The sequence below is a fragment of the Sylvia atricapilla genome, chromosome 2 (genome assembly GCF_009819655.1).
Source record: "Sylvia atricapilla isolate bSylAtr1 chromosome 2, bSylAtr1.pri, whole genome shotgun sequence".
NCBI classification, from domain to species: Eukaryota; Metazoa; Chordata; class Aves; order Passeriformes; family Sylviidae; genus Sylvia; species Sylvia atricapilla.
In genome coordinates, this window is record NC_089141.1 from 79,411,586 (window position 1) to 79,432,853 (window position 21,268).

General features: G+C 38.2%; 1 protein-coding gene across 1 annotated transcript in view; it reads right to left on the minus strand.

Annotated features, from left to right (window-relative positions):
- EFNB2 (ephrin B2) overlaps positions 1-21,268 on the minus strand; it is a 46,048-nt gene that overhangs the window by 12,708 nt on the left and 12,072 nt on the right. Inside the window, exon 2 of the mRNA XM_066313509.1 lies at positions 10,479-10,762. Within this exon, the coding sequence (XP_066169606.1) occupies positions 10,479-10,762 (284 nt within the window). The remainder of the gene's footprint in view (positions 1-10,478; positions 10,763-21,268) is intronic.

The window sequence follows — 21,268 nt, forward strand, 5'->3', positions numbered from 1 at the left end:
ACACCATTAAAAAAAATCTCATTCTACCCTATTCCACACATTGTTTTGAATTAAGATAGATTTTTTTTTCCCCTTAAACTAAGGCTCATGGAGTGTTTATAAATACTCCTGATGCCAGCCATTTTTCTCCCTCTATCCTCATGTGAGGCAGAACTTCAATGAAAGGGAAAGGACAAGAATTCTTTTTTGTTCTTTTTCACTTTGCATTCTTGTTTTTTAAATTAAGTCCTATACTGCATGTCTCAGGATTTATATATAAACAGGATCCACAAATTATATTCTCTACAGCAATAAGCAGCGATGCCCTCGTCAGTCAAGCTAAAACCTGGACAAAATGAAGTAAAATAAAGAACAGGCCTCTTTTTTTTTTTTTTTTTTTTTTTTTTTTTTTTTTTTTTTTTTTTTTTTTTTTGCCAGGAAGAAGCAAAGGTTCTGCAGCAAAACTTTGCAATTCACTTTTCTAACCACTGCTCTAAAATGTATCTTGTCCAACTGTGAATAGCGTGACTTGTGGTACTTAGATGGGACTCATGATATAAGGGTATTTATATAATTCCCCATAAAAGTCTCTACTTGTATTCATATGTTAAGAGAGGGACAGATTATATTACTGTTTCAATGGTTTTTTTGAGGGTGCAATGTGAAGGATGCAATCAAGGCAGAGTCAATCCGTTTTGCACTGTAATATCCTTTGGTATATACCAGCTGTGTGATTCCAGGGACATCTCTGGAAATCCACTGACTCTCATTCCCACATCTCCTGTCATCCAACAGCACAAAATAGGGAGCGAGTTGTAAAGTTTCTTACATTCAGAATGATTTTATTAATTCCAGAGAGGCATGGCACCAAGTAAGAAAAATATACGTGGTAAAGAAACAAACAAAAAAGCCCTTTATGTCAACAAAGTCCTTCCATAAAGGGAAAAAGAGACAGTAAGAGAGCTGGAAAATATAAAAAAAACCCTGTGAATTCTCTGACTGGTTATTGCTGCCTATCATTTTAAAAACACCACCACTTTCTCACTGGGTTAAGGAATACCACAGCTAAAGTATACTGAAGAGTAAACTATTTGCTGAATTATTATCCATTACTGAAGGTCACAGGTTCCACCCACCCACAACAAAATCCTACTTGCTTCACTGCTGTCAAGTGCAGGGCCCCTTTACAGAATTCCCTGGGAATGGTTTAGAGATTATGTAAAAACAAACCAGAAAAGCATCTCAATACTGTATCACTATGAACGACGAGTCTTTCATTACAGTTAAGCGTTTCTAAACGAATTTCAGTTCTGTATTTCACATACTCTGAGAAATGTTGTCAGATAATGATCCACTGCACACATGGTTGCTTCTAGTTTACATAAACAAATTATATATTTGTGAGTGCTGAAGTAACTGTGGCAGATGTAAGCCCACTAATTATGATGTATTTAGTGTATACCCAAAAGTATGCATCTAAAACAGATTACTAGTTAGTTGACTTCACCATTCACAAACAGGTATTTTACGCAAATTCATCCTCTCTCCCAGCACGCTACTGACAAAAGAAAAGCCTCTCATGGACGGGGAGAAGTGTCTCCCACTACCACAGCAAGCTTTGCTTAACAGTTCAGCTGAACAGAACTAATAGAATTAGTTATCATTCAAGTTACACTGATTGTTGCTAATGACAAGAGGGCTTGCTGGAAACAAAAGCAGAAGCTTTAACATTAAATGAGGACCCACTTTCTGTATCATACAAATTCAACTTCACTCTAAAAGGATGTCCACTTCCCTTGAAAATCTCTGGGTTTTGTCTGTGGCACTAGGGTAAGAAAGGGTTATAGTGAAAGTTCATATTAAATAAATAACAAACCTCTTGCTCATTCTACTGTCACTAATTGCATGCAATGATATTAATGACCCAGTAATTGCTATACGAGTAGCACTGAAGTGGAAAACATCATTTTGAGGCAGAGTTCATCTCTAGGTGGTAGGACTTCACCAGTGACTGAGTTAATGCCTAGTGACAGTTTAGAATATAACACTATAGATGAGAAAATGTGCCAGTCTCATGGTTCTAACAGTTTAGATGGACATGATGTTATTTGCTTTGACCACACAGAGTCTAGGAGTAACCCCAATAACGTGCCATAGTCAGACTTTGCCCTGTAGATGAACCTCATTCCTTTCAGGGGAGATGCTCTGTACTATAACAATCTAGAGCAATTTTCCACATGTTTGCTTCAATAAAAAAATACCTTCATCTCCTGCTTTTACATGTAGCACAACAAAAGTGTGCTTTATTGCAAAACACAAAAAGCTATTTACATCATCTAACCATCCTTCAGCAACACAGAGTTTGGCACCTTAGTACTGAGATCAATTATGATACTATTGGATGACTGTACACTTGGCAAAGATGATCAGAAGTTAAGCACTGTTTTGACTGCAGTATGCTTATGTTTGTGTTTAGAGCTGTAAAATACCCACAAAGTAAACCTTAATGAGGGAACACTGCAGAAATAAAGCAATCTGAATTTCCACGATTCTACAGGACCTCCTGTTCAAACACTTGCCATTAAGAAATTAAGAGGTTTAGCTTCTTTAGAAATTATCACGTAGGCACACCTTAGTTCATTTTAAGAAACTCCAGTGGGATATGTTAATTCCGCCAGTGTTTGGCATTTTGAAGTCACAACTAGACAGGCGAACTGATACTTTTAATACTTATGTTCATAGAGTTTTTAAAAATTCACTGGGGGTTTAACAGTATAACATTACTTAATAGTTTTGTGGGGTTTTTTCCTGTTGCAATGAAAATTATTTTGCTAATGTCTTGATTCTGCTACTGAACCAGCTGTGGTAGCCTCTGGATGGCACGTGCAATCAACTTTCAGCATAGGCTGGGGCCAAACACATGGAAAGCAACTCTGCAAAAAAAGCCCTGAGGGTCCTGGTGGACACCAAGTTGACCATGAGGCAGCAACGTGCCCTCGCAGCAAAGGAGGCAAACAGCTCTTGGGCTCAATCTGCCAGAGCAGTGGCAGCTGGTTTGGGGAGGTGATCCTTCCACACCACTCGGAACTGGTGAGGCCACACCTGCAGCGCTGGGCGCAGTCACAGGCTCCTCAGCACAAGACAGACATGGACTTACAGGAGCAAGCGCAGTAAATGCTCATGGAAATGATGAAGGAACTGGAGCACCTGCAGAGGAGGAGGAGGAGGGGCTGTGTCCTTGGGCATACTCAAAACTCAGCTGGACACTGTTCTGGGCAACTGGCTGCAGGTGGGCCTGCTTGAGCAAAGGTCTGAGCAGGGGACTCGATGAGCTCCAGAGGTGCCATCCAAACCAACCCATTCTGGGGTTCTGCCATCAGCTGGGCTGTTGTGGTATAATGCATTTATGTGCTAACATGAAACACTCGAAATACAAATCCTTTTAAGTTTTCCTGGCAGAACCTGGATTCAGAATTCTGTTTCTCTGACAGCAGCCCAGTGAGCACATAAGGACTACTCTGCTGCTGTGGTTTAGTGATTTTTGCTGTCTTCATCTACCGAACAGAAAACAGATAAATCATATTAACAAAGATCCAAACATGCTTTTAAAAAACAGCCTTATCAGCTTAATGCGGACTCTTCTCCAAGAACAGCTAAGACTACCTTAAGCCTAATCCTGCTTTTACTTCCAGAAATATTTGCATGGTTTCCTTGGAACTGAAAAAAAGAACCTGGAAGATTGCCCATTAGGGCTTAGTTTTATAGTCTGGTTTATCAGAAATAAATCCTGAAATATTCTTCAACCAAGGTTTCCAGGATTGATTGAAGTCAGGAGACAAAATCCAAACTGACATTTTACCCTGGTTTTTAACCATTCCAGCCTTTTGTTTCAGCTAATGCAGATCTCAGACAGAAGTATATTTCCCTCCATTCCAGCTACATAAAGACTTCAATGAGGCAAACAATTTCAAGTCTTTAAAATGAGTTTCATTAAAGTCTTTATAAATCCTTAAGCACCTCCTCATCTTTTATTTTAGGACTTAAAATATTGCAATATGTAACACATATGATACAAGCAACTGTATAAAGTAAAGACTAATCATCTCACTTGATGAGCCAAATGATCATCACTGAACTTAGGTAGAAAATAGAAGCTGTGTTTCAGTGTGGTAGTGCACTGTCAAGTTTCAGTTTAGACAGATACTTTCTCCATGCTTGCCCCATAGTATGGCATGTCTTTCCTATACACACCCCCCTGATTTGAATGGTTACTCATATCCTGAATATAAAAGATAATATACACACTCAGCGCATTCTTCTTCTATATGTAGTCATGTTAAGGATGTTTATGCAAATCTAATAAAACATACACATTTTGGAGATGATCAGGGTTTAAGCTGCTTTTTTTTTTTTTTTGCAAAGCACTACAAATCCTACATACATAAAGACTTCTAAGGGAGAATACTGTATCTTTCTTTGTGAATGTATTATATTTCCCATATTTACAAACTGTTTCTGAGGAACTATGAAAGCGAGATATAAAAATAGTGACTAAAACTATTAAACAGCTTCCTATGAAATTTTAAAACCTCTTCAATTCGTGAGTATTTTCTGAATAATTTTTTCTTCCAGCCTGAACAATTATTCTTCATTTTCATCTGGTTCTGTATCTATTTGGAATACTTGCGGGGGAAGATAACTGTATTTTTTTCACAACATGCCATCAATTAACAAACTGAGCATTCCTATCTTTCATTTCCTTCCCTTAGGAATAGAGACATAATAACAGATTTCCTGCTGAACTATCTCTGTCTACTTTAAAGGAGATAAACGATTGGTATTGCCTAGGTAATGGCACCGAATATGAACAAAGTCCATCAATATAAAATAGCCTTATTCTCTTACAAGACCTGTGTGGTCTGGGACAAAACCCCAAAGGACCATGACTCCATTAATCCTGCAGGTCTTAGACTCTGTTAGAAATCTGAAGCTGCACAGACAGTGATTTTTCTTTCTAATAATATTATTTGTATAAGCTGTATTTATATTTCATTCAACAAGAGCTAAGTGGTATTGCTGATACATCCCTTAAAAGACTCTTCAGCAAAGTCAAAGACTGACCTCTGGATATCATTTTACACTAAGGAGAAATTATTTATATAATTTTCTGAGGAAGGAGGAGGAAAAAGAAAAGAAAAAGAAGTGATCTTTGTACAAATGGAATCAGAGTGACTATTATCACACTGGCTTTCATTAGCACCATCACCACCACCACAAAAAAACCACTCAAACAAGTAGATTCCTGGACCACGGAGTCTTTAACAGAAACCAGGAAAAATGTCTTTGCTGCAAAAGCAAAGGAATTGAATTTCTGATACGGTATTTGTTCCCATTTTAGCTAGTTTGGCATTAACAAAGGAAAACCTGTTTACTGTTTCCTTTTGGGCAGCTTTCACTAGGTGATTTGGAGGTTATGGGGGCTGCAGGCTGAAATCTGCCTCAGAATGTTTTCAGAATGCCCAGACAGACAGATTAGCCAGCGCTTAAAAACTGGTCAGAATACTAAAATAACATTTTAACGTACATCTATTTGGCCATGCAAAGAGATTTATTCTTCCCAGCTGGGCCATATTTCAGGGCACAATCTATATTGTCCCTTAATATGTTCTTCCTCAGACAGTTATTGCCCTTTAATTGTAACAGAATGACAAAGTGAAAACATAAAAAGCCTTGTAATTTTTTTCAAACACAGCTAATGCTAAAGTTTCAAAATTACTGTTTTGATTTTAAAGGCCACAGTACTATTAAAGCAGTTACCCCAAATTTAGTGCTACTAGCCAGTATAAACTTTTAAATCAGTCAGGGATCAAACATATATAAATATAGGTTTTTTAATTTAAGCCAGAAGCCAATTATGTAAGTGGGTCACTTGAAAAAAAGTTGACAAAAAAACATTTAAGGAAAACTGCATATTCAATTTTGCCAACGTCAAAGCCAATGAGCATCATTAGCTCGGCAAGCTCGGCTAATGAGGTCCAGGCAGAGCAAGCCTTACAGAGGAATCTTTCAGGGAACCATTCTGTAGCCCCTTCCCAAGTCCCAAGTCACCCTATTACAAATTTGGAACAGGTGAAGATTTCATTGCAGGTGACTTGTTTTTTACCATTGATGATGTCAGCCCATAAACCTCATTTATGCAAAAGAAGAGACGGCGTGAAATATGTGCTTGCTTGGCCAAACTACCTAAGGAGCTCGCCGGTGGCTTGGAGGCAGGCGGCACTGCTCCCTTCCCTCTGGCATAGCTTCCCACAGGCTTCCCCCGGAGCTCCCTCAGCACAAAGCCAGTGCATCACCAGGCTCTCTAGGCCCTCTGACTAAAGGCCAAGTTTACTGGGAAGGGTTCAGGACAATTCCTGTACACCTTTGGTATTTGAAATGCACTTGAACTATGCTAATGCATCTCTCTGACAAACAAGAAGAATCTGCATCTGAGAGAGGTACTGAAGCAGTGACACCATGACCCAAGTACTTGCAGATCAAGTACTGAGTATCTCCTCAGTATTGAGAATATACTCCTTGCTTGCTCTGAGCAACTCACAACAGCAGACAATTATTCTTTATTCCCTAACCATGCAAAGCCATAAAAAGAGTTTTTGATGCAAGCATCAGAGTTGCAAATCTTCACACCCTTCTGCCCAAATTTGCCCTTCACATAGATATTTATGCTGTTGGGCATGATGTATCTTCCTTCATGCATTTGAATAAGGATTTCCTTAGGGACTTATGATACGTTAGCTAAATGGTCACATATTTTAGGATAATCAAACATTAATACTTCTGAGCTCTCAAGTACATTTGACCTTCTCCAGTTCTGCTGAAAAGAAATCAGGTAACTGTAGGAAAATGAATCTATTCATTTCCCAGGAACGAAAAATTGATGATAGCAAAGAAGAGAAAAGCAAGGACACTCTGTTATATCATTTATTCACTTTCACAATACCATCCAGTATCATCTTTCCAATTACTGCTGTTCATAGAATTAACTCTTTGGATACTGGCAGTCATATTGAGGAATATCTTGCCAAGAAATTGGGTTACCTTTTTTTTCTTTAATTTATTAAAGTACCACTAAATGTGAAAACAGATATGAGAAACTTACCTACACTTTTACTTTTTAAAAAATCGTAGATTGTGAAATGAGAAGATTTTCTATGCTTAGGCCTAGGGAAGCAGTGAATAGAAAAGATCTCCTTCTGCTATACCTATCATGAATCCATCTGGATGATATAAAAATTATGGCTTGAAGAATTCCTGTGCAATCACATGTCTCTAAAGGGCTCAGGAAGCTGCTTCATCCTGTCCTGCAATTCCTCATCCCAAAATGACTAACCACCTAATATGAATAGAGATTTTACTGTTTAATACACTCCACAAACCACATACTATTACCTTAGGAAAACAAACTCTGTTTTCAAATAATGGCAAGATGATAAAAGGTGCATGACGATGCACAAAACATTTAAAGGGCTGACAACAGCCTGCCAGCATTAACAGCGTGAGATTAGGCTGTAGGCGCAGCCACAGCAAGCACTGCAAAGATGCTGAGCTCAGTGAGCTCTTGTGCTAGGTTTGTTTGATGCCACTTAGTTGAGGGAATGCAAGGTCCTAAAATACTTCAAAATCAAAAGCTGGCACATAAAATGCATCACTGTCTTCGTTTCACAACTTTTCCACCCCCTTAAAAAACCCAACAAAACAAAACAAGCAAGGCAAAACAGAACGGACGGATGGACAGACAGACAGAAGGAAGGAAAATAAAAAATTACAGTCTGTGAATAGGAATGCATGCAAACAATTTAAAGCCTGATTTGCACACATGACTAAGAGGCATTTTATTACTTATAAAAATGACAGCAAATGTCCTGACTACCAGAACTTGCACTGACAAGGCTGTGTCATGAGCTTTTGAATACAAATTGCTAAAACCCTACCTAGCTCCAGTACTCTCTAAAATGGTGTCCTAGCTGAGCACTGGCCTAATTTTCTATGCCTCTTAGTGCTTCTGAGACCAACATCACTGAATTTATTGTTTTCTCCTTGAATGACAGGAAAGTGAGCGTTTCAGCTTCAGGATGGCTGGGTTTTCAAGGGTGGGGTGTTTTTTTGTCCAGCCTATTACAATGTATGGGTACCCTTGCTGAAGCTCAGTCAGTAGCAACAGAATGGTAAGTCAGCCATTTGTTTATGCCACAATGAATAGGAAAAGTAATACCCTGAGGCACTCCGGTATTATTGCTAGGCCAGTGTGATTTTTGAGGCATTAGACTGAAGGCTGAGTAAGTTCTTTCAACCAAGTTACACTGTAATCTTCCAGGAAATGCAACGTCTATTATGTCTTATTGCTATAATGAAATAATTATACAAAACTAATGAAAATGAGATGTACTTAATAATTCTCTGGGTAAATCCATGACATAGATATGACAGAACTGACAGTGCATCAGAAAGCTCCATTTGTGCCCATAATTTTCAGGTAATAATTGTAATAGTGCCATTTGTTCCACTACAGTTGGTCTTCTGTGGATGTTTTTAAAAGCAGCGCTAAATAATGAGCACATTTCCTCATTTAAGCCAAATATTTGAGCATGATCATTTTTCACTACACATTTTCACTGGATTTACAGATAACGACCTCTCAACATATAATTTTGTCACTCTCACTCTAGTAAATATCGAATTGGATTTCAGTGGGAAGTTTGTCAAAGTTAATATTGTTTAAGTAGGATCACATTCTTATATACTCCCCAGCTAAACACAGAAAGTGCCTATATTACACAATCTTTGAAACCAAAATAAAAAAGTGATTTGTATCTCCTGTAACTCTTACTCAGTAATTTCTGAAAATAGTAATTAATATCAATAATGCAGTAAATTCTTACTTCTGTGACATACAACCTGGTTTATACAGTACCATGTACCATTATGGATACAACTGGCAAGTATGCTTAAATTTATATTGAATGAATTTCCATTTCCACTTTAAAAGTACTTGATCAGAGCACTTTTAAAACTGCCAATATTTTAAAATCAGAAATTAAGAAATAATTACACTGGCAGACAGTACATGAAAGAGTTGTCAATACTCCAGTTTTCAAGGAGGTGGCAGAAACATGTTCAAGGACTAATCTTTTAGCAGGACCTGTTGTGACAGGACATGGGTTAATGGTCTTAAACTAAGAGAGGATAGATTAAGACCAGGTATAGTGGGTAAATGTTTTACAGTGAGTATTGTGAAACACTGGAATATGATGCCTATAGGGGTGGTAGATGCTCCATACCTGGGAACAGAGTTCTGAACAACCTGATCTAGTTGAAGATGTCCCAGCACACTGAATGGGGCTTCGACTAGATGAGCTTTAAAGGTCCCATCCAACCCAAATTATTCTACGGTTCTGTGAAATAAGACATACAGGTATCTAACTTCCTTGTAACTGCAGAAAAGCCAGGTATTTACAGAATTTGTTCCATCACCTAATAACTGTGGATACTTGCTCAAGACTTGCTCAAAAGTGCCCATGGGGCTAAATGACATCCACAGGGCATAATATTACAATGACAAAACCTAAACTAATGTAAATTGTTGTTATACTGCTGAGATCTCAGCTTATGCTAACTCCTGATTCACAGCATTAACTTTACACATCACAAGTAATTTGAATCACTGAACACAGTGGCTACCTCCAGACTTGCTTTCGGCCGTAAATCCCTGTTCAGAAACTCACACAAAATTTGTACTGCTGCACTGTGGCATGCTGCACAGAGGCCTGTGTCATGCACATTTGTTTTGCAAGCCAGGACCATGAAAAAAGATAAAATTCAAGACGATGCTAATCTAGGTTTTACCCAAGAACTCTCCTAGCTACTCTATGGACTAGTGTAGGTATGTTTTGAGGAAAAGCATGTTCAATTACAGGCCCTTACCAGTAAGCCCTGTGAGGAAACTACACTGCGAAAATTGGCACCAAAGTGGCCAAAAGATGCTTCTTGTGAGAGTCCCCATAATACCTGGAGCAATGGCTAGCCACGTCACACAGGGTACCCTGAGAACAGCTGGACCACCATACCCCTAGCTCCTACTCCTGGCATAAGAGAACCCAAGGACAAAGCCAACAGCATGGCACATCATCAGGGCTGTGAGCAGGAAACACATCAGTTTAGCTGGACATAACCTCTAATGCAAATACAGGACACAATACCATGCACAAGGAAAAAAAAACCTCCTTTTACAGGCATCAAAGTACACAAACCAAGGAAAAAAGAGACAGAGACCCTTCGGAAATCAGGAACCATACTGAAAATATGCCAGCAAGAAATCATAATCAGAAAAAATATACAAACCCATTCATATTCCTCTTAGTTTGCTTATAATGTACAAGACAGCATGCAAAATGACGAACAATTATATTTAGAAGAATGAACAACTGAAAGTTTGAACTTACATATGACGTAATAATCTTTGTTCTTCTGAAATTCCAGGCCCCAGAGATTAGGACTGAACTCTTGAAACTTGATGGTAAACTTAACATCTTGATCTGGCTTGGCACAGTTAAGTAGAGGTGTATTGTCCTTTTTAATAGCACAGCTATCTGCTTGGTCCTTATCAACCATGTAGACCTTATAATATTCATATTGGCCAATAGTTTTAGAGTCCACCTTTGGGCATATAATATCCAGTTTGTCTCCTATCTGTGGATATAGTACCAATCCTTGCCCAGGAAGGAATCTAAAAGGAAGGAAGAAAAAAAAAAAGGGAGGGGGATGGGAGAAGAAAAAAAGTAAAATTTGAGACACTTAATAAAATCTCATGCAGAAAAGTAGCAACTGCAGTGAACAGACAGGAATAAACACAGTTTCCAAAACCAAAATGACAGACTGAGCAAACCAAATCTTAATAGTTTGGGCTTGATTCAACATCAACAAGATGTTTATTTAGCTCTTGGAAATTACAGATGGATTGAGTCTTTTAGTCCTTATCCCAGTTTTGGGTACTCTAGCAGATTTTACATCTCTCTTGGCAGGCACTGTTGTTCTGTGCACTGCATTTAGCTATGCAGAGCACTTAATAAAGCACCTTGTGAGCTATGATTCTGTTTTTTTGTTTTGCTAATATTTCTACTATTCCTGTTCATATCTGGCTAGTTTTGGACAAGAGAGAATGACAAAAATAACCTTTCAATCCTCCTGAACAGCCATATGGGACAGGAAAAATCTTGGACTTTTAACAGTATATTAACATGCTGATTGGTATTACTAGTGTAACACAAAGGAACATCAGTCACTCAGCCAGGACCACACTTACAGACCTGCGATGCACAGAGCTGATCCATGGACCACGCATGCTTCTGGGGAAAACACTTATATCCAAGACAGTGTGACCATGTCTCTACCTCTACAATGATTTCTCTTCACAAATTCCACCATTACTGCCATTATTTTAGCTTTTTTTTTTTTTTTTTTTTTTTTTTTTTTTTGTGCTAGTAGTTAAAGACGGGTATGTTTTTTTCCCTTAGTATGAGAAGACTTCTTACACAAACTGGTAGTGAGCTTTAATATTTGCAGTTAGACATAGTATTTTGTCTTTCCCACTCATATTAATTAACAGGCAAATGTGACCACTTCTTCAAGGAAGAAAAATATAAATAATTACTTATAGTATTGATTAATCCACAAAATGAGGAGTCATGCTCTCACAAGGACAAAAGCCACAGCAAGTTTGTTTGTTTCTCTCTCCATCAAGACATATTTGTTTCAATTAAGGCCAAGAAGTGCATGTTTTAGAACAATAGCCAGAAACACAACCAATGTACTCAAATGCACAGACCTAAAAGACTGACTTTCTTTCCTCTTTTTCCTGCCTGCCAGCACTTTCCAAAGATCTTCCTTAATGGAGAATCAGCCTGAAAAACCAAGCGAAACAATTCTTGCCTAATGAACACCAAGTGCTAATATTTAAACAGCACACGTAGTAAATCTATCTTATTCACAGGCAGCCTTCCTGGAAACTTTAAATTAAGAGTATCAAGGCCCACACAGAACAAAGCTGTAGGCGTCGGTGACCTCCGACCTCTGGCTTGGCGAAAGGAGCCACCAGCATGAAGTACTGGTGGGAGAGAACCCACTAAATTAAAGAATGATGCAACACCCCAAATTTCAAATCCATCATTTACAACTGCTTGCTCCACACAATTCAAGTTTATGATCTGTGCTAATTGAGCAGGATTATTTTCACTCACAAAGCCAGTGTAAGAATTATATTTGTTATGAAGCAGCACGTAGCAGGACAAAGACATGTAATTACAGATTTAGGGAACTAGAACAATGAGATGTTATGGCAAGAAAAGCGACTGTTGATGTATAAATCACTGCGCTCTTTTGTGCTGTGCAGGGTAATTTCCAGACTGCAGAAACTGGGCTTGGCCACGGCTGTTCAAACTGAGATTGAAGTGGAGACGGGGCAAAGCTGTGCCTCCTCCTCCAGTTTTCAGACATGCCAAAGGAGTGCAGTGACTACCACCTCCTGAAAGCTGAACTGGTCAAACAAATGGAAAGGCAGGAATGCATCCTCGGAGTTACCAGCCTGGGGAAGGACAAGCAGATGTGCGTGTAGATACGGCACCTAGGGATGTGGTTTAGTGGTGAACACAGCATTGCTGGGTTCACAGCTGAGCTTGATCTTACCAATCTGTTCCAACCCAAACCATTCTACGATCCTATGACTGAGGGAGAGGCCACTTCTGCAAGGGTACAAAGAAAAGGTGGGGAGGAAGATACCAGCCAGCAAAGATTCCCAAGGGAGCAGCATGTATTCTGATCTTGGCTCTCCTCAGGGATCAACTCTGACCAGGCACAAGCAAAAGGACAGAGTTTCCAAGCCAACCTGCGTCACCTGCGACTGACTTTACTACCTTGTCTGGCCACAGCCCCATTTTAACTTTGCTCCTGTGCAGCACTGCTGTATCAGGAAGATGACAATCACTCATATTCCCCCATCTGCATGCCAGGACAAAGGCTGGTCACTGTATATGATCCCACTGCTGCAAATACTTCCTTCTTGCCAGCAATTCTTCTTCACATAACAAGACTGTGTAATAGGAAACACGTGAGATTTCAAAGGATTGAATCTTTGCTTACAAGTTAGTCAATTTAGATTCCCATACATCACATATATGAAATTCTTAAGGTTAGAAAAATTTATCTGTCCATCATTTTTAATAATATAGCCTAAAAGCTGCCCTGAGAAACAAAAGACACTGATTCTAATTTTAGGCTTTCTGTGTATGTATGAAATGGTCACAGTATACGCTCTCCATGCAAACTCTGAGCACAAACAGGATGGGCTGAGAGATAGTATGCCAGGCAATCCTCAGAAACAGCTGCAGGAGAGAAGGCACACTTGTGAGCCTTAGTTTCAGCCAGAAATTGTCCCATAAAAGGTAGAGGACAGAACCATCCCCAACAGACAGTTAAAACTACATTTTACAAGAGCTTTAAACCAATGCACTTGTTACACTTCATGGCAGAGAATATTCTTGCTATGACTCTAAGTCTGTACAGTTTTAGAACTAAACTCAATAAATCTCCTTCCACTTGTGTGTGTGAACTTGTAGGATCTAATGCTGATGGGATTAGAGAAGAAAAAAGGCTTAAAATGCAAGGATTAATCTGAAGACTTGATTGTATTGAAATTTTTTCCACACTGCAGTTTTGATCATGACCTTTGCTAGGAGAGATATTTTTCCAATTTACTTTCCTTATTTTCTTGTAACAACAAAGCCCAAATATGGATGGAGATAATAAAAAAGTTTCACCTCATGCATTTCAGTTCAACCACAAAACTTACAGTGGCTGATTAGTAGTAGGCATGATTATTATCCCTGCATTTGTGTAATACTTTTGCCACTGTACTTTTTATAAAGACTTTAAATACATCATTTGCTGGGTACTAAGCATTTTCTGAAGCTATTTATGAAATGTCAGGAGGATTAAGAATACTGTTTTATGATCCTATTTTTGAAGACCTTCTATTGGAAAAAAATAGAAAGGACAATGTACATTCAGCTTTGGTGGAGTTTAAAAAAAAACTTCAGGATTAATCCTGAGTCTTCATTTCTGCAAGTGTTGATGTTGCCTTAAATATTCCAAAGTAGCATTAAGACTGATGAAATGTTTTCAGGACGGTGTCTATAAAAATTAAGTTAAAGAAATGGCTTTAAAAATCTGATCAAAATGTGCTTTCAACTGATTAGAAAGCTTTTTTTTTTTTTTTTTTTTCGTCCATCAAACAAAGATATAACAAAGATGAAGCAAGGTGTTTTCCAGAATCCTATGACTGATCCTGTAGACACTCTTACTGCAGTGGTGGCTTGAAACAGTGACATGCTCACCAAGTAGTCAGGACAACGACAGCACTGGAACCACTGCTTTCTATAAAAAGCCTTCTAACTTTCTGCATTTCAGCTTTAATTATGATGTAGTGCAAAACTTAAATACCAACACAGGCCCCTGTACCCCAACAGAAACTTAAGAGAAAAGCTTAGCAGGCTTCCCAGCTCATCTCTGTCAGCAGTCAGATACAGACAGACTCTTGGAGCATTTGAAAAATCTTGCTCACAATAAATAATCCTGGTGCCTGCTGTGAGAAAGCACAGGAAAGTATATTAAGTACCATATAAGCTGTATGATGAAATTCATGCACTTTCTGTCTGGCACTTTTCGATACAGATGGCATTTTTACTGTCAGCCCAAAACTGGCGTACTGTGGGCGACATTTGACATCTGTGCAAAAGCCCATGGATGTGAATCCCTCCCACATGTCCCACTAGTCATGCAGCTCATCAAATAACAACAACTTGCGGAGTCCCCAAACTTTTTTTAAAATAATTATTGTACTTGACAAAAAAAGTCACATGACACACAAACAGAAATTACAAAGGGAGTAGTTCATCCCCTGCTCATACCAACGCTTCAATGATTTTCTCTATCACACTTATTTTAAGTCTCAGCAGCAGTTCCTGGCACTAATGAAACCTTACTTGTCAAAGTCCTCAAGAAGATAAATTTGATTGTGAAATTTTATAAAAAAATAAAATGTATATTAATTTCCAACTCATTTCTTGAGAGTCTACTTATTGTTTAGAGAAATTTAGCACATTCCATCATATTAAATCACAAAGGAATTTTGCTTAATGATAACCACTCAAACCTGCCTAACCTCATAATAGCAAATTCTCAAAAAAAAAAAAATAAAAAAAGTAGAAATTAACTCACACTCTCATTCACTGATAATATTCTACCATTTCTTAGTATGCAGAAATTGCTGAAATTGTAAAATTATAGACAGAAAAAAATCTTAAGAGAAATAAATTCTTAAGAGATTTTGTGGATCAATATTGAGTGATACAACCAAGTGTTTTGTCAGGATTTTCCAACTTGCAAAACTATACACATACATATATGTACACATACTGTGAATATATATGCACACTTAGCTTTAACCGTATTCTAGTAATTATAAAATAAATATGATTTTAGAAAGCATGTTAGTACTTGATGCAAGACCTGTATATTTAACTGGGGAGGCAGTGCCAAATTTCTGTGCTTTAATAACTTACCCGAACTAATTGGTGTAGGCAGTTAGCTTTAAATTAATGTCACAAAAATAATCCTAAAAATGTGAACAATCAAGACGCTCCTTAAAATGCAGCCTGAAACTTACTGTTGGGGAATCCTACCCACTTAATTTTATGAAGTTTTAACTACAGGCCTGACTATACTCATTAATTGAAAAGTTTTAAGGAAATATAATGAATATTAATAACACAGTATGTTAGTCCGTTACCTATAAAACTGCAAACTAAAACAGAATACAGAATTACATTCCACATACAAGTCTTTTCTGTCTAGAAAGAATGGTTATTAAATAGTATATATATTCATCATCTGACTTCTGAGAAAATAACAACACTCATATTTCAAGTATCACTTTGTCCACAGGAGAAATATTTTAACAAGGCAAAAGTCCTACCAGCTTGATGCAAAGCAAATAGAAGTTTCAGAAAAAGCTAGTGATTTCAGTGAAGTAGCTGAAAATCAGTTTCCTGATTCCCAAAAACACTGCACTGCATAAAATCCAAAAACACAGACCACAGCTCTCTGCAAAAGCTCTACACAAAACTTCCATGTTAGTTTTAGTCATATTTAATGCCATGTACAAAAATATGCCGTGTGCATATAAGGTATACACCCAACAGTAAATGCATTTTTGTGCAGAAGCAGTGATTTTATAGGACTCATCTCACTCCAGTTTAAATAGATTAAGTGAACATGAATTCAATGAAAGCAGGATCAGTAACTGCTGTGAACAGACAGAAAAACAAGCCTCATCAAAAAAAAAAAAAAAATTAATGTGGGGAGTCTGTCTCAAAACGGGTACATAATTTTATGAGGAAAAAGGGCACTGTGCCTACGTAAAATCTTTGCAAGAAAAAATACCACAGTGTGACACAGCAAGATAATAGACTGGCTTTCTACACAGACTAGCAAATGAAACTTTGAAAGCAAAAACATTATAGCATTTCATAATATTAAAATTCTTTAAAGTGAGTTTGGAAGCTACCTTTCTTTACCAGTGCAGTCTTATTAAATCATTTTAATACTACAGGAAAGTTTTACACAACATGCTAAGCAGGGATGTTTTTGAATTTAAATAAAATTTAAGAAGTTTAATCTGCTAACCTTTATTTACATGTAACATTTTTCCACACAGTTAATAAAACTATTTATTTAGGGAATGGTTACTAGCATTAATGGGACTTGCAGGCTAGAAACTAAATGGAATTCAAACAAATAAATAAACAAATATATTCACGCTCATCCCTTAAGATCTTTAGTGGCAAGTATGACATTATACAAAACCAAATTATAAAATATTATTACACAGGCTGGTAAAGCAGCAAGTCCTGTATTTCTCACTTCCACTGAAAGTTTAGGCTCCCTTGAAACAAACCTGCAGTAAGCTCCTAACTGCTTTGAAGCAGCTCCCTGAAACTACAGCTGATCTCAATCCTAGGATTTAGGGTACCTCATTCTCCTCACTCTTCCCCACCTCTAAAAGGAGCCTGTTTTCTTTAGGGCTGCTTGGGGCAAAGGCTTGCAGTGCACTGAAAAAGGGAATGATAGACGATTTATGTTGTTTTAATCACAACACTGGATACAACGTGTCAGTGCATGTGCCATTTCATGTGCCGCAAGTAGCCATGCAAACGGGCACCATTCTTGGTGCCTTTTCTTGGACCTATTCTTACTGACATTGGTTTCAAGATTTCCATCGACTTCAGTATGGCAAAACAATGCAGTGTGTTTGCAAGTGAAATCTTAATAACCTACACAGGAATGATTCTGTAGCGTTATTACACTTTCTGAAAATTTTTAGTGAACAGGCAATTAGGAACATGGGTGAAATTTTAGCCTTTTCATTTATCCATTCATTGCACTACCTTTAGCAAAATCCTAGAGGAAAGCATTCAAAATACAACAAGGGATTTCTAATACATGTAGACCAAGGATGGGCTTAAGAGTGCATACGCTTCTCCCCAAGGGAAGTATTCTTTTGCATGGACCTGCTGGATTTGACAGCCAAATTGTTCCATCACATCACAGTTCTACAGACACAGAGCTTCTACTGTATACAGACACCCACAGACACTATTCGTCTCCAAACACATCAGAAAATGCCCTAGCTGGTCTCCTAGAAAGATCTGTCATGAGCTTCCTTCAACAAATAACTCTTATGACTAGTGCTGTTGCAGAAATACAGACACTTCTTCATTCCACTCCGCTTAGAATTGTCACAAGTCTAAAGGTGCCTTGCACAAACCCTTCAGCCAAGATGTGATATTTGGCAAAACTGTACCCCTTTCACCCTTCACGTATATGGAAGGTCACTTGAAACCCAGCACCAAAAGCAAGTCCTACTGGAGACACTCAAAGAGAAAATCTGTTTCTGTGAAGAGAAAAATCTTAAAAGCTGTGATGTACAAGGTTACAGATGTCATCTCATTCTTCACAAAAAGCAAGTAAGCCAAAGCAAATGTCGCAGACTCCCCCTCAAGGCTACCCCAACCCTGGGTTCCAGCAGAAGTAGGTCACTTCACAGTCCCTCTCCAAGAAATCATCTCAGGCTGGGATCGTGGCACCTCAGAGTGACCACGAACACAGGGGCATCGAGAGCCGCTTTTCCCTGCCACGGTGTGCAGCCAAGGCAGCGTCCTGCCTTCAGCCACCTGGTGCGCAGCTGCCAGAAGGGTTTTGCTGTTAGGCAGCGTATCTGTTTCAATGGGATGTCATCTCTGCCTGCCAGAGGTGGTTCAGTTTTGCTGGAAAGTCGCCCTATCCCTTTCTGCTTTGGCTCTCACTCGCAGAAAAAATACATAACTAAACTTCATTACGTAACTAAAACCTTCAAACCAACTTGTGTTTTACCCCTCAACTCCCATTAAATCCAGAGAGCAAAAATGAATGCTTGCTTTTCCCTACGTAAAAGTGAAAAATCAATCACGTTCTTCCCCGCCTTAAAAAACTTTTGAGAGCAAACACTTATCTGTCTTTCCCTGTGCAATGGGGTTTTTGCACAAGAATGTGAAACCTGGCTCAGAATATTTACCACAAGGGTAAGGCCTGAAATGTTGAAAAGATACACAATCCAATCTTTTACTAAATCTAAGGATTTTTTTTAACATACAGATTTTTATAGTCCATTTTCATACATGACCTCCACATAAGGCACTATTAATAGCAATTAACTTTTTGTATTATATTCAGAAAGCCATTACTGTTCTGCTTAAAGTACTTAAAGCACTAGAGAATTCTGATCCATTTACTAAATCAATTCCTGTTACCACAAAAGAACCACTAATGTGCTTCACGACAGTCTTTTAAGTAAGGAACAAAAAAAAAATAAATATATAAGTATGACCAATGTTCTATTTTAAAGTGTATTATATTAACATTTCATCAGCATTTACAGAAATATGAACCTCACAACAGTGCTGGACTTACTCAGCTTCAGCAAATGGAATCACTGCTCACTTGCTCTCATGCACAAACACAGACACATGCAGGCACATTCTCCTTTTTATTTAATTTCATTTCAGCAGAAATGTGCTTTCTGTGTAGAGTTTAGAAACTGCAAGTGGCTGCAGTGTAAAGTAGCAGCCAGTCTGTATAAATGGCTTACTCTGAGAAATTTCTGAAAGAAAAAACACTCAGTAGGTGCACTGTAATTAGTTGCTCTTTCTAGTTGCCTCTTGACAAATGATGCATGTGGGTCTGGATGAGAGCCCAACTCTTGACCCACGCCACCACTACACACTTCAGTACTTCAAGCAGAAACCCCTAGCCTCAGCATTCTTTTCATTTTGCTTTTTCCAGAAACATGGTGCTAAGTAATGCACAACATGAGAATCAGAGATGATTAGCAAAGCTGGAATTCTTTCAGCAGTGCTTCATATAGCTACATCCTAAATATATCTGAAGAAAGTTTCCTGACTTTGATTCCTTCCAAATATGTAGCATGTTTCAGGGCTCCATTCAAGGACAGAAGTACATGGAAATACACAGGACAAACATTACTTCCATAGCTCTTAATGACACACTTTGGCAGCATTTGTAAGCCTTTCAAACAGAAGATATTCTTGTGATCATTATTTTAATATGAGTGATTATAAGCCTATTGAGAAATGCAACTTTTGCCACAAAAAGTACCCATAAAAACAGCTTTTTTTTTTTTTGGATAGCACTTTACTGCCCCCTTTTGCACTTTAACATTAGAACAGGTTTCAGTGTGAACGTACATCTGAGGAACAGTGGGAAGATATGGGGTAAAACGACAGGGCGTCATGGTTTACCGACTAATACACTATCAGGCATTGTTTTAGGGACATCTTCCACTTGCCTACACTGCAAATAAATTAAACATCTAGCTTTCACTGTCCTTAATCTTCTATGGAAGAGATCAGTAATGGATGGTTTAAATTGCTGTCTTCCATTGCAATCTGAATGTTTATGGGCAACTCGAAAAGAGGGGGATATTGCTCATTAACAGTAGTTGTCTCCAGCATAATTTTCTAAAGCAAAGATCACCTGAAACTTGAATTTGGTTTATTCATCAGGATGACAAAGAGCTTCCAGTCTGAGGCCATGCATATGTTAGCAATGCCTGAACTAAAAGGATGGGTGTATCCTTCGGAACAAAACTTCACAAACCGGCAGGCAAGAATATTTTCATGAAAGGTGAAGACAAGAAGCCTAGACATTCAAATACCCTGCAAGCCTACAGGCATAAACCTGTTCCGCAACTCCATACTGCAATTACAGTCAGCACAGAATCTGTGTATGTCTGTGTATGTCCACATAGATCTGCAAAAGGTAATAAATCTATAGTCTAGTGGCCAGTTATTTACAAAATGCTAATTCATCATGACAGAGCCAGAGGGGGACCCATCCTGTACCAACCCTCCGCTTCCATTTGACAAAGTCCATGTGCTGCTGTGTACACTTACATTTAAACTTAATCCATTTTCCTCTGTCATCCTACAATTACAATACAAGTCACAATAATATTAAATTTCAGTGCCTACAGCATTGCACAATTGAACCATTACTGTAATGAAAACTGACTCCCTTTGATATTAACACTGGTGTTTTCTCTCATTTGCTAGCCATGAAATACAGGAAGAGACCAATGTTGTTTTAATTAAAGAATTGTTGTTCAAAATATGCTACTGGGAATATTAAAGTAGTTCTTTGCTCTCATGGCAAAGATAATCAGGCATTTATATGGTTTGAATTTTGGGGAAAAATAAAAAAGAAAGTAAAATACAAAAAATCTGTGCCATGAATTCAGCGTAACACAAAACCACTGCTCTATTTGACTTGTGCTCACAGAGGCAGGGTGTGCCAAACCCAAGAGATGGCACTTTATTGAAAAGATGCAGAGCAGTAGTTAGCATGGAACAGAAAGTCAAACCAAACCATGTGTGTTTCTTACACAAGTCACTAAAGCCTTTGCTTTTAGAAAGCTAACAGAGAGCAGCTGGCATTTGCCAAAGAACTACTTTTTGGAAAGTGCAAACCAGATTGTTCTATTGCTGTGCTATTCTGTGCTATTCTCTACCATTCCTGTTAGAAAAACAAATGTCTTATGTCAGCCACAATATAAGGATGCCAACCA